The sequence below is a fragment of the Phyllostomus hastatus genome, unplaced genomic scaffold (assembly GCF_019186645.2).
Source record: "Phyllostomus hastatus isolate PE091 unplaced genomic scaffold, TTU_PhHast_1.1 phas_contig_40, whole genome shotgun sequence".
Taxonomy (NCBI): domain Eukaryota; kingdom Metazoa; phylum Chordata; class Mammalia; order Chiroptera; family Phyllostomidae; genus Phyllostomus; species Phyllostomus hastatus.
This window is the reverse complement of record NW_025333872.1, coordinates 36,924,459-36,938,843: the sequence shown is the minus strand read 5'-3', so window position 1 is coordinate 36,938,843 and position 14,385 is coordinate 36,924,459. Positions and strand designations below refer to the sequence as shown.

General features: G+C 39.6%; 1 protein-coding gene across 1 annotated transcript in view; it reads left to right on the top strand.

The window, feature by feature from the left end:
• Positions 1–7,687, top strand: part of UBE3D (ubiquitin protein ligase E3D) — a 138,794-nt gene extending 131,107 nt beyond the window's left edge. The window contains exon 10 of the mRNA XM_045843639.1: positions 7,130–7,687. Within this exon, the coding sequence (XP_045699595.1) occupies positions 7,130–7,150 (21 nt within the window). The 3' untranslated portion in view covers positions 7,151–7,687. The remainder of the gene's footprint in view (positions 1–7,129) is intronic.
• Positions 7,688–14,385: the final 6,698 nt, after the last annotated feature.

The following is a 14,385-nucleotide window of genomic DNA, read 5'->3' as shown; positions in this document are numbered from 1 at the left end:
TTTGCCCAGTTTCTCCCAGAAACTGGAAGAGAAGGGTGGTAATCCTTTGCAGAACTGTAGTACAGCATCATAGCTAGGGTACTGACGTGGTATAGCCCCTCCCACCTGGCTCAGAATTCCTGATTTTACTTACACACATTTGTGTCTGTGTTTGTGAGTGTATGAAATTCTCTATGATCATATCACCAGTGTATGTTTGTGTTTTTCCCGTCACAGTTGAGACACTGAACAGTTCCATCAGTACTGGTCTAGAAATGAAATCACTGCATAAAGAGTTAGAGACCTATGTTTGAGCCTCTCTTCTAATTAGCTTGTCACTGCCAATAAGTCAATTACTTTCTGTAAACTTGCTCAGCTCTACAAAATGGTTGGATTAGACCAATGGCTCTCAAACTCTAGCATGAAGTAGAATCACCTTCAGGATCTATTAGGACACCAGTTTCTGGGCTCCTCCCCTAGAGTTCCTGCTTGAGCCATAAGAATTTGCTTAATAAATCCCCAGGCGATGGCAGTGAAGTGGCATGGCATGTCCATGAACACTGCTGGCTTGATGACACTAAAGCAGGCTTTGGGCCCCACAGTCAGTACCACCTCCTTCCCCACAAAACCTCAAATTCACTTTTCCATTGAATAAGCTATGCATTTGTGAGTTTTTTTTCCTTAAGCAATACAGATATATAATGGACTATAACACAGACATTACAGATATTGTAGAAGAATATTCATTGTCACAGAAAGATTACCACACATATAGCTATTCGGTTAACAAGCTATATGTTATAAAACAGCACATATGGGGGTGAGGGGAGGAGGAAGAGGGTAAAGAGAGGGATAAATGGTGACAGAAGGAGACTCAACTTTGTGTGGTGAACACATAATACAATATACAGATGGTGTATTATAGAGTTATATACCCAAAACCTATATAATTTTATTAAACAATGTCATCCCAATAAATTCAGTAAACATTTTTACAAAATAGGACATACATGGATGGCCCTAGCTTGTGTGGCTCGGTTGGAGTGTCATTCTGTAGACTGAAGGGTTGCGGGTTCGATTCCCAGTCAGGGCACATGCCTGGGTTGTGTGTTCCATCCCTGGTGGGGGTACATACAGGAGACAACCAACTGATGTTTCTCTCATCAATGTTTCTCTCTCTCTTTCTCTCCTTCCCTTCCCCTCTCTCTAGAATCAATAATCATGTTCTCGGATGAGGATTAGTTTTTCAAAAACAGCATATATAGAAATTTTCAGTTATGTATAGAAAATAAAAGTCCAGAGAGACATATCCAAAATGTTAAAAGTTGTTATTGCTGAGTAGTAAAATTGCAATTTTGGGGGGGTTTTCTGTTTTCTAATTTTATCTATAATATATTCATAAATCAGTTGTTAAAATACAGTAAGCAATGCAAGTCTTGATTTTTCTAAGAATTGCATTGCTTACTGTATTTCTCTAAGTTGTAATAATTGCAGTAAAGAACTTCTTGCATATCAATGAACAGAAGTAAGGCTATTTGGGTGTGAGATGAAATTGTCTGGGATAGTTTACAGAGGCAGTTGTGATGCTCCTTAGTCCTTTCCCTAAAACATGTGGTGATCCCCTTTGCAGTTCTCCCTGTTTGGCAGGGCTCGGCACTCACTGACTAGCCCTGGCCCCAGGACCACTCGTTCCAGCCCCTGGTGCTGCCTGTGGAATGTGTGCGTGGCACCTGCGCAGTGGAAAGTAGGGGGAGCCACAACTACAACCTCACATGCTAAACCCTCCTCCATCCTTGACAGTGAGGCAGAAAGAAAGTCTTTTATCTGGATGAAACAAGTTTCTTCCTGGTTATGCCACTGTTAAAAGAATTAGTATTTGCAATTAAAATGGGAAGGAATTTAAAAATATCACTGAAATAAATCTATTTAGATGACAAAAACCATTCATCTGCTATAGAAAGCTGTTTGTTCCCCATGTGGATTCATGTCTCCTCCCAGAATTTCTGATTGCACTAATATCCCAAATATGTTGTCTTCAATATCTGTGCTTCCGGACCTTAAGATCAGTGTGTGAACATAGCTTCCTAGAAATATTATTTACTCAAATGACTTTGGTGCTAGATATTTCAATCAGTTGATGCTGTGGAAAAGGACTGCTCCGTTTCTGAACTCTACTGCTCTGTTTCTGAAAAGACTGTGGTCGGAGACGTCGCCAGCAGGGCAGTGGTGATTCTCACAGCAGCATCCTTGTCCAGGGCAGCGGTGGTGCCACTGGTTCCCTTCTGCCAAGTTCCCTCATGAAGCTAGTCCGTGGGAGTGAGAAATTGAAAGGCCATTTTGATTTGTGAATGATTGTGTATTTATTGCAGTAGGTAGCACTGTTTTATAGTATGCATTTTAACACCCACTCACATTGGGATCATAGAATGTCCTTTAACAAATACGTTTTGGTGCTTGAGGCAGTATATTTTTATGTAACACCAAAAGACTATTGTCAAGAAACACTGGCCCCATGGGCTTGCTGTCATTAGTGAAGTTACTGGATTTGCTTTATGAGCCTGGGAGTCTCGGTGATCACACCAGAACTGCTTGTTCACAACACAGCACCATCCGGTGCCACCGTTACTTTCATAATCCATTCATTCCGAAAGAAGTGATGAGAAGATTATGTCTAGGGCTCAGTTGGTTTGTGGAAGAATAGGATCAAGACCCAGCAAAGGTTGCATTTTTCTGTGTTTTCAGCCTCACCCGAAGAGGAAGAGGCATCAGTCCTCATTTCCCTACACACGTCTCTCTTCTGGAACTTACCGACCGCTGGCATTTCACCTAGATATCCAGTACAAAACATAGTTGTGCTTATTTAACTGGTTTCCAGAAAGATGAAAATAGCAGGCTTTTATTTATACATAAATTCTTATAGTGCATGCATGGCTTACATAAAGTAATAGGGTAAAGATTGAAATTAATTTACAGACAGCCTCCTTACTGCATTTTCTCCTGCTCTCTAAAGGCTCTTCCAGAGTGTGTGCAGAAACTCTGGAGTTGGAAGACTGCACTGATGTTCCCTTTGTGTGATGTTCCCATCCCCAGTCAAGAACACACATAATTGTCATTGTAGAGGGACAGGGCATTCTTCCTCACTATGTGGCTTCTCACATCTTTTGTTCCATCCTTTCTTTGGTGCTGCTTATTTGTTCAGCAGGGCAGCACCTCTTAGCAGGAAAACAGACATGCCACTCTCTGCCATGCCAGGCTTTCTTGCCTCTCCTTGCCAACACAGTGTCCAGAATATGAGTAATAATTACCTTTTTCAGGGTGCTGTGTCAGAAATCTCCCTTCCTTTCATAACTCACAAGTAGCCTTTTTTCTGCCAGAAGGCACAAGCATCTGCCTTAAACTTGTGGCATTGTATCACCTCGTTACTTGACTCTTCTCCCCATTTTTGTGTGAGCACCTTAAAGGAATGCCTTCCCGGTGTGCTCTGTGGTGGGACAGACACTGGGAGATAACACTTAATGTTGAATGAATTGAGGGAATGAAGCCAGCCTGCCAGCTGGAGGAAGGAGTATCTTACACTGTTCACCCAACTCAGAAAGTTGAGTGTGTGCGTCATCAGCGTGGGCCTGATGGATGCTGAATTAGTGAGTTAGCAAAAGTTACTGGATCCCCGTGTTATTTCAGATGCCAAATATATATTGTAAATGCTTGGCAGAATTATTTTATATTTACATCTACATTGTCTATTTTATTTTGTAAATGAAGTGTGATCCTAGAAACTGTAGTTTATAATAGAAAGTATAAATTCTCTTTTCCATGTCATAAAAGCATGCTATTTCAGAACATAACTGAATGTGAGCCATACTTAGACAAAAATACATATTTAATGCATAGTTTTATATATTTACTTTTTTAAGTCTACAACACCCTTTTAAAGGAATAGTTGTGTATGGCTTTGCTACTTATTCTAAAGTGTCTTTTCTAAGAAAGTCTGCAATTATTATGAAACTCACATTTTCCAGTATTATACAGTTTTATCTGTCTTGTTTAGCATACCCTAAAGCAGTTATGTAGCTTTTTACAAAATGCTGATTTTATCTTGTGTGGCCTGCCTTGCCAGCATACCTTTTTAGTGATTGAAATTCCAACTCTGTGTTGAGGAATAGAACTTAATAATATAAATTTGTTAACTAAGATAAAAGAACATTGAAAAGTGTTTAACAAATGTGTTGAAGCATTACAAACTTAACAGTTGGTCAGCTATTACATCAGCCTGGCCCTGTTCATTGTGGTTTAAGAAGACTGTTTTTAGATGGTGACTCAAAGCAGAGACGTTATATTTAGATGTCTTCACTTTCTCTTGCCCTTTTCATTCCCACGTGCCCAGATTCAGGGAACTCGGAGGGTCAGACCTCATAGCCAACATGAAATAGCCTTGTTTTCCCTAGTTTTTAATAATTACTTATAATTCTGTAACTATATATTTCAGTAATGTAACAATGGAGTGTGAAGCTGTAACTGTACTCATATCCTCTGAAAAGCTTTAAAATGTTTACTTTGGGGAATAAAACTAAAAATGATGAAATAGAGATTTTTCTCAGTGTAGTAGAACAAAATAAAATTATACTCCCTTAAAATAGATGGCAGTTAGGGAAAGTAATTTTTCCTGTCATGGGTAAAAGCCAGAGAACACAAAATCAGCACTTGAAATGTTAACTTGTGGTGTTTTAAATAAAAAGAAGCTAAAATGCATTGTACATTATCTATTCCCAAGGATGACTGCAGATTCTTGTTATTAAGTCCTGCAAAAAATGCATAATGTACCTGGCAGGTGGAACTATAAAAACTAGAGATGAAGAAAAACATAATAGTTGAAATTTTAAAGTTTTCTTTTTGAGAGGACTACATGTTTTGTTACTTAATTTAATGAGTTCAGTCTCATATATTTGTTCTTCATCTTGAGTTCAAATTCACAGGCATGCAAAAGAAAAGAAATCTTTGGGAATTGAAAGAATAATGAAGATTAAAAGTCCCTGAACCTTTGCAGTTTTATCTCATTCATCTGTAAAAGCATGCAATAGGAATCAGTTTCTTCCTAAGCCCATCATTGAACTTTATAGCTTTAAATCCTGAGCAAGCCACTTGATTTTTCTGAGCTTCTGTTTCTTCATTTGTAAAACAAACTTTCAAAAGCCTGCTTTATTTAAGTCAGGGGGCTGTGCTGAGGATGAAAGGAATCAAAATAAGCTCCATATACAAAGTGTTTTACAGGTTTCAAGTAGATACTGCGATAATTACCATTCTGCAGATGGGGAAAGGCTGAGAGAGGCTAACAAACTTGTCGAAGGTTACACAGCTATTAAATTAGGTATAATCCTAAAATCCTGTAAATTGCAGCATTTTTCAACATTGGCACTATTGATCTGGTGGGGGCGGGGGTGGCTGATGATACTTCATTCTTAGGGGTGGGGAGATGTCCTACGCATTATTGGGTATTTAGCAGCATCCTTAGCTTCTATCTCCTAGATCCCAATAGTATCTCACAAGTTGTGACCATCAAAAATACGTTCAGATCTTGCCAAATGTCAGCTGGCAGGCAAAATGACTCCAAGTTAAGTACCACTGGTCTGTAAAGTTATTAACCACTTTTATGATAACATTTATCAGTATCATTGTTACTCAGAGTGGTTAGTTCCTGGTTGGACTATTTCATAACATAGCAATTTCAGAATTAAAAAAGAGATAACTGGTTTCATCCCTCATCTTTCCATTTCTGAATATTAGTCGTGGCAATGTCTTCTTTGGAAGGTCCTTTGTAAGCTGCTTATAGAAGCTATCACCTGATAGGGACAGCATGGACAGTGAGCCAGAAGTCAGATTCAACAACCCCCAGAGTCCCTTCCCCTGTAATTCCATGGTCATTTCCTACGGGACCCAGGTGGTTTCTCTTGAATAGCCGCCTCTCATCTGAAATGTTTATGGACTCCTAATATCCATTGTCATCTGAGAGGCCAGAGAGAGAAACACATGTATTTCATAACTATTGTCTCTTTAATTTTCACAATAAGCCCTTGAGGTTTGTGTCACTTGTTCACTTTTACATTTTGTTTAGGAAGCTTAACTTTTCTTCTTTGCCTGCTCCTTCAACTCTGGTGCCCTCATTGCATAACTTGATACAGAAACTCAGCAGGAAGTTGATATGGAAACACAGCAGGTGCCTTTCTTACCAGCACTGTATGAAGAGTAACATCCTTCTGAATTACTCCACATAAAGCAGATGCTTTCTGCCCTGCATGACTCTTCCTTTTCCCTCTCCCCTTAACAGGGTTCATTAAATACATGCCTCATTCAGCTGCATTTGGGGACTGAAGAACCAGCTGTCCAAGAGTAGAATGCTTTTACTTCCCCCAAAAGGCCTACCCTAGGATGACTTTTCCAACCTCCCCACCCTTGCCCATCTTTATCTGTAGTCTGCACCCCGCTTTCTGCCTAATATTGGCACAGTCTCCAATTTATTATCACCTCTGAACTAAAACTTTCTAACTACTTATGACTGGCTTTGTTATATTTGTTTCTCTTTTATTTAGAATAATGGTGAAATTAGATGCATTTGATCTGGGCCTTATTAAGTAGTCTGAAAATGTTTTGTAGCTAGGCCTATATGAATTAAAAAATTTTTAAACACCAAGTTTTAAGATTGATTGCTGCTGACAAGCACAATAAGTGTAATTGAGAGTGACTAAAAGAATTGGCATGACCTGAGGAGAGGCTGTTGTAATTACTGATAGTGATGAGGGGCTGGAATTTCCCAGGAATCTTTAGGACACAGTGTTCTGCTCACGGAAGGTCCAGGCAGCTGTTTGAACCAATGGGAAAGAGAACTGGGTTACTTCACAGCAATATAACTTTAGTGTCAATTAAAACTTTTATTTTTTTAAGTGCATGTAAATCGTTTGAATAACTCTAAGATTCATTTTTGAAGAACTAATTGGCTCCTTCTGTAAAATAGCAATGTCTGGCCAAAGAGCCATTTTTCCTTTCAGATCAGCATGTCTCCTTATTGACCAGACTTACCTGATTCTGATCTGATGTGCATTCAGCCATTTCATCATGTTATATAAGTAAAGCACTGGGGGTTTCCTTCCTTTTCCAGGTGGCCTTTTTGAAGATGTAACTGTAGGAGCTGAAGCATTCCTCTCCGCAGCAGCACGGAGCACATGGGAGGCCTCCCAGCAGTCAGCCCAGCGAACAGTGATTACAGAGACAAAAACCAGAGCTACAGAATGAGAGCACTTCATTGAAGTCTTAAGTTTTACTTGCTTGCATTCTTCTGTAAGAGAAGAGTTAATATCAAATCTTTGAAAAATCAAGGTGGTGAAGAAAGTCACAGTAGCAGGTTGAGATAAGTATACACATTACGTCTCTATTTCCCACAGAGAAGAATATTCAAATATGTGCTATGTCAGCACCACTTGGAAAGATGTTAGCTAGTAGAGACCCATCTGTCCTGGGTGGATTGCAGAGAGGGACTTCGTTGGTGAAATTGGATGTTAACTGCCATAAATCTTTGGAAATAGATTTTCAAAGAACTTCTGAGGTTCATTTAAAACAAAGTTTAAAAAAGAAAATAAAGAACTTTGTATACTTTATTCAGAAGAGATGCTCAGGAAATAAGTATTGAATAAATAGTTATCAAATTAAAGGTTTTCCCATTTATACAGACCTGCATGTATCCCTTTGGTTCTTTATTTCTTCTACCAGCACTATTGCAAATCCACGTAAGTACTTTACTGGCCTGCTGTTGCAGAGTTGTCATAGTCCTTATGTGCCAAGGAAGGTGGTGAAGAAGCCATTGAATGAGAATGACAGAATTAGAGGGAGTCCTACAGAGTGCAGGCCAGCTCCTGATTTTACAGAGAAGGTCTAAGACTTGCCTGTTATGCACAGGAGGAGCAAAGCTGGGACTGGAGCCAGGCAGCTCCTCCTTTCCCACTGCGCATTCAGGAGGATGGTCTCTGGATTTGCAGCTGTACTTGCTGCATATTGAGCTGATTGACATTAATCTTAGCCTACATACCACCACTCTATCTCTTTATTTTAAAAAATAAAAAGCAAAGAATGCCCCCCCAAGTTTTCTGTCCCCTTGTTTCCTAACTTAACACAGGTGTTACTGGCATTGTGATTTGCCGAAACTTTCATGATTTCTTCTTCCTTGGAGTTGAACCAAAACCCATGTCCTGCCAGCGAGAGACAGCGGTGTAACGCTCAGTTCTGTACCTGGTGGACTGACAGGAAGAAACCCCATCTGTTTCATCCCACAGACATTTTATTAAGCACAGTTTGAAACACTGAAGTTCTTAGTAATATGTCCAAGACTCACAGCCAAAAAGGAGAATTTGTTTGGCTTCGCTTAAGATACTAAACCCCCAAACACCGTGCTGACTTTTCATGCTTTCTATTTCTGTCCTCTGTTGGTACAGAGCAAGGTTTCTCAACCTGGGCTCTGTTTACATTTTGGGTCAGATAATTCTTTGTTGTGGGAGACTGTCCTGTGCTATTGAGAAGAAAAACATTTTACTATACCCTCCTAGATTCAGTTGCTGGAGCTTGCGACTCAAATGGATAAAAGACAGATTAACAACAGAAAAAGAAAACTGTACATACCTCTGCCTAAGGAGTTTCAAAAGAAATGAGACCCTAGGAAGTGTGGGGAGGATTCAGGTTCATGAATACCATCATAGGCTAACCAAAGAAAAAGGAGGTCTGAGCTTCTAGGCCAGGAGAGGCAGGTTATATAGGAGGGTGAGAGAAGGAAGTGTGTTAATGAGGGTTGTCTGGTAGTGCAGGTAAGTTTCTCAGCTGATACAAGTTGTCTCCAGGAGTAGCTCTTACGCTAGTATAAAGGCATCTTTACAAATGGAAATTTTCTTTATAACTATAAATATACTTTACAAAAGGGGAAAATTTATTCTTTATTTTTAGGCAGTTATGGGGAGATAAAAAGCTTTTTCTGCTTCTGCTGGACCTCAGTTGCCTTCAATTCAAAATAATTCTTATGCCAAAGTTGCGTATTTTGGGATGACATTCTGGTCCCCTTCAGTGCATTGGAGGATGCTTAGCAGCAACTCAGCAGATGCCAGTAGCCTCCTCCCCAGTTGTGACAGCAAAAAAATGCCTGCAGACAGTGCCCTGATGGCCGAAATCAACCCCGGCTGAGAACCACTGCTATAGCCAATGTGTCTGAGAAACAAGATTTGGTGACTGATAGTCCTCAGTGGAGGCTGCCCCAAAGTATTGTAACCACGTGGAAACCTCATTTCTTTACTGTCTTTTCTCCTTTCTTTCCTTTTGATTCAAACTGGCCTCACCCAGCACCCTGACTCACCTGCTGCATTCTCCCTTGCAGGACCACTCTCTTAACTGTTAAGCCCTCAGGACAATGAGGTTCCAGTCAGCATCAAATAATCTTAGGAACAAAGTCTCCAGTCTGTTGATGCCAGAGACAGCTGGGCGTCAGTTTTGTTTCAGCTCCAGGCCCAGAAAAGCAACCAAAGCATGGCAATGTCCTGGCTGACATCAGGACCAGATGCCCTGGTCAGCTGCCCCCTCAGAGACCACAACCCTAACTCCCTCGGTCACCATGATTAATGACCTTTCCCTTACAACCCATCCTCTGGAAGCCAGGTCTTTGAGCCATTGCTAACCTGTCTCTGGACTGGGCCACTTCCTAAAAACAAACCTTTGCCTTCTTTGCTGCAAAGTCCTGTTCGTGTCTTACTGAGCTTTGATGCACACAGCTAAATGGACCCCCTTTAGTCAGTAACAATATTCCATTTTGGCATATTGATTATTTTGAATTAAAGTTACTTAAGAAATGGCAAGCGCAAGAAGGACATTCTGACCCTCCTTTGTCCTCCTGAAATAAATCTCCCATGTGAAATCTGCCTGTAGCAGGAGGTAGAAAAGACATCCTTATCTCCAGAAATAGGGAATTCTGGACCAAAAAGCCTACACAAACGTTGCTACTTCTTTTCTAATTAATTATCTCAAACCCAAGCCCTTTTGCCTTGTCAATTCTTCACAAATGTATTGTTTCTTTGTCTGAATGGTATAAAAGCTGCCTGCTTGGTGACTTTGAGTCTCATATTTCTATGAGCTCCCGTACATACAAAATTAATTTTTTTAATGTCTCATGTCATTTTAATCTTGAGATGAACTAAAGAGCCTACCTAGGAATGAAGAAAGAAAAAGTTTTCCTCCCTTACTGTCACCGGTATTTGTGTATTGCCAATGATACAGCCATTACAAAATCGGAGACATTTTCTGGCATATGGCCAGGTCTTACTGAACTATTGTTTTCACAAATGAATGCTGATGAATATCCTTGTGTGTGAGTATTTCTTAAGAGTTCAGTTAGTATTAATCCAATGTTGGAGACGAATAAATTAGATGAAGCAGGGTTCTGCCAATGCATAAAACATTTTTTTTCTGAGATAGTTTTCCTCTCTGTAGGAAAGAAAGAAGTGATTACCATACTGATATTTGCTTATAGTTTAGATGGTGAAGGTGCTCATGATTCACAAGATAACTACCACTCAACCCAGCTAGAAGAGTATTCTAATGTACTCACCTTGCCTCTAAGCCAAGTCGACTCAAGCACAGTTAGACCCTGCTAGCTCCAGCTGGGGTGTGAGGAGGAGCCAGGCCAATGAGAGAGTTAAGTCCGATCCCTTTCGGATGGCACAGGTAGAGTGGCTGTGAGAAGCTCTGAGGGAGGTCACACACAAGACTGATTTCTGACTACAGAATGCAGCTACTGTGTGTGAAGCTTTATGTATCATGAAACTTAGAATCTTGTCATGGTGAAGCTGTCAAGCTCAACAGGCCTTCACTGGCTCTGAGCCAGTGCCCCGAGGGAGCTGTTGACACCCCGTCACTGGGGAGGAAGGTTACAGGGGTGACGTATCTGAACCTGAGAGTCGACTTTATGGCCACAGAGGATGGAGAAAGAAGGGAAAGTGACCCTTTCTCTCTTTTTGTTTAAATAAAGAGAAATTTTCTCCCTCCCCTCCTCCTCCTATCCCCCTCCTCTTCTCCTCTTCCCCTATAGAGAGAGAGAGAGACAGAGATATCCAGCATTAAAAAGATTTAAATTTAATTAAACCACATTGGGAAAGCTAGAACAGTACAATCAACCAAATCCATTTTTTTAAATCTGAAAAACATAAATTACTGAAATATATTAAATAAGTGGTTATTTACTTATTAAGTCACTTATATCACTTAAATAAGTGGTTCTGTGAACTTATTCTCACTTAGTAAAATTACAGTATGTAGATGTATTAAAAACTTCTATTGACTATTCGTTTTAGCAAGTGAATTTCTTGAAGTTTATTTAATGTGTCTATGGAAGACCTACTACAAGCCAGGCAGAGATGAGTATGGCAGATAGAATCTATAAACTGAAGCACCTGCCCTCGTGGAGCTTACATTCTTATGGGAGGGGACAAAAAAGAAATATGTATTTTATTATAGAATATTATGTTATATTATAAAGTAATATAATTTCTGAAAATAATAGGTGCAATAAGAAAAAGCTGGGCAAAGGGAAAGTAAAGGGGGTTGGGGGTGATGTGCTGTTTCAGACAGGAAGCATATGCTGAGTCTAAAGTGTGTGTATACTGTTGGTGCCAACCATGGCCACCGTATCCCAACTCCATCAAGAGTGACTGGAGACACATTATGAAATGTCAACACATTGAGTAGAAATCGCAACCTTACATCATTTTGCCTAAAGTAGCTTGACTAAACAAAGACACAGCAATATTAACAAAGCCTGTTTGATCCCACTGATTACAGGAAATCTGCCTAGAACCAGTCACTCATGTCATTGGCCTCGTGGCACTAACCGCTTCGGTGATTAAGCCCCATCAGTAGCCCCTATAGTAAAAAGTGCTGACAAGGGTAAGCGGTTTTGCATGATAAAGAAAGCCTGCCTGGTTGTTGTCCCAGAACATTTGTTCTCAGTCTATAACAAAGATTAATTAGGACCCACTTCTCATTGTAATTTAGGGTTGTAGGCATGACTGGTGCATCTTAGTCTGTAGTTAGAAAATCATTAACATTTATCTTATACATCAGAAGGGTGGTTTCCGCTAATTGCTTATCCAAGAGTTCTACACATTCTTTTACTTATTTATCTTTATTCATTTTAATTTATTTTTACTATATTGTTGACACTATTACAGATGTCTTAAATTATCTTAAATACTCAAGAGCACACTCATGGTAACTTAATATAACAATTTCTGTTTGCCTTTTGAGAAATGCTTCGAGCTTTCAACTACTGAACCAGAGCTCATCATCACCCCTTAACCTGGGTGGAAAAAGTGGGAAGAAGTTAGTTGGAAATAAATTGTTTTAATAGGCATTCTCTAGTTTTAAGAAAAGTGACAGAAACACTTGGCTCAGAACAACATCTTTAAAAGCATCCAACCTGCATTACTATTCTTTTAAAAATATGGCTCCATTTTCATTCAGGAGTAGACTAAGCCATTTTGTTTTCAGTCCTGTTTGAGATAAATTCAGAAGCCCGTTTCCATGGCCCCGCACTCCTAGGCCCTGTGGCTGCAGGTGTGTGAAGCAGAAAGTGTGCCCTGGATCTATCTCTTCGTAGACCCACCCGTGGCCTGCCACAGCCTTTCCAGTCAGGCTGGGAGCTAATTACAAGACACCTGCACTTTCATCATTCATCTTTCTCCCATACTGCCCACAGTGTAATTGGTTCTTTCTATAAATCTTTCAATAGTTTTATTTGCTCTCTTTTAATACTTCGAGTTAAAACTTTTCCTCTTACTTTTATTACTTGTTTTGGAAGCAAAAAAGGATTTTTATTGCCATAATTTGTTTATACACTCTATTATTATAATGGTTGCGAATTTCAAAACATCCATCAAAAAGACCCAAACCAGGAACACCATAGTGGGTGACTTCACTTAAAACAGTGACAGTGGTGGATGAGCCTTTCCTAAACTCAGGAAAAACAGGACTTATTGCCCTTGGTTCAGATCCTGTCCAGACTTGTGGAGGCCATAGCAGGCTTTTTGCAGGTTTAAGCTGGGAAAGGAATTATGGAAACAAAGCACTTTATAAGTGCATGCATAATAATGGAATCTCTACTTCTTCACTGATTGTTAGGAAATTAGTGCTTGGGAACAGGAAACACATCTCTCTGACCTACACCTCTCCCATTCCCTCCCCACGCCTCCCTAACCAATACCATTTCTAGGAAAATGAACCAGAAGTGCCAGCCTTGGCTGCTCCTGTACTCCCTTCCAGAATCAGAATCAAGACCTACAGGTTGGTGACTTTTATGCCTCTTCAATTGAAATTTTCTCCTGATAGGAGGATGACTATCAAGATTCATCATCATTAGTTTTATGTTCCATAGTATTCATAATATTAGACTCATGAAGTATATCATCCACTTATACTCTCTGAAAAAAAATTACTTAGTTACAACTCCTCTCTCCTCCCCTAAGTATTCTGAACAATAAACTCAACAAAGGGCACCATAAATTTCCTCAAAGGTTCATGTGATTATAAAGTTTAAATGTATAACATTATAAATGTTAAAGCATTCTTGACATAAGGTAACAGGAATTGAAATAAGATTCTACCTTTTAATTCAATAAAATCTGAGAAGTGATGATGTCAAGAAGAGAAAAATTGGCCAAGGTTCTTCCTCATCTAACACAAAGAGAAATAAATATATTTTTTAAATTTAAAGAAATCATCAGTAAATTGAAAATGTATGTTAGAAAACTAGGAGAAACAAAGAAAACTTGATCAATAAAACACATTTCCTATGTGTCTTTACAACCCTGTGGTAATTGTTCAAGGCAATTTTAGAATAGTGTGTTTTAATAAAACTGTTTATTTGTTTCTCTGCTTTATTCTGTCAAGCCACGTATGCTCTCTAAATAAAGATTGCTGCCTATGGAACATTTGGTGGTTGTATTCCGTACACAGTCAATAAAGTCTTTCCTAAATGTAAACAGTCATCAGACTTTGTTTCTGATGGAATTAAAATTTAGAATGGAGGTGAGAAAAAAACACATGAGAAGAGAACCCTACAAAGCAGCGAGTGATGATGCCAAACAACTGATAGGGCCTCCACGGGTGTAGGAATCCAAAGATGTCCCTGCAATGCAGTGGTCAAAGAACATGTCCGTGTTCAGATGAGGTAAGCTTTAATGAGGGCTTTAAGTGATAGCCATGCTTTGCAAAGACAGGCGACAGGAAGAACAGCATTTCAAAAGGGAAGAACACTTTGCTAGATTGGAGGAGTTGAGAGAGCAAGTGACTAAGAGGAAAGAGTTCTCATCAGATTGTGACAGGCACATGAAA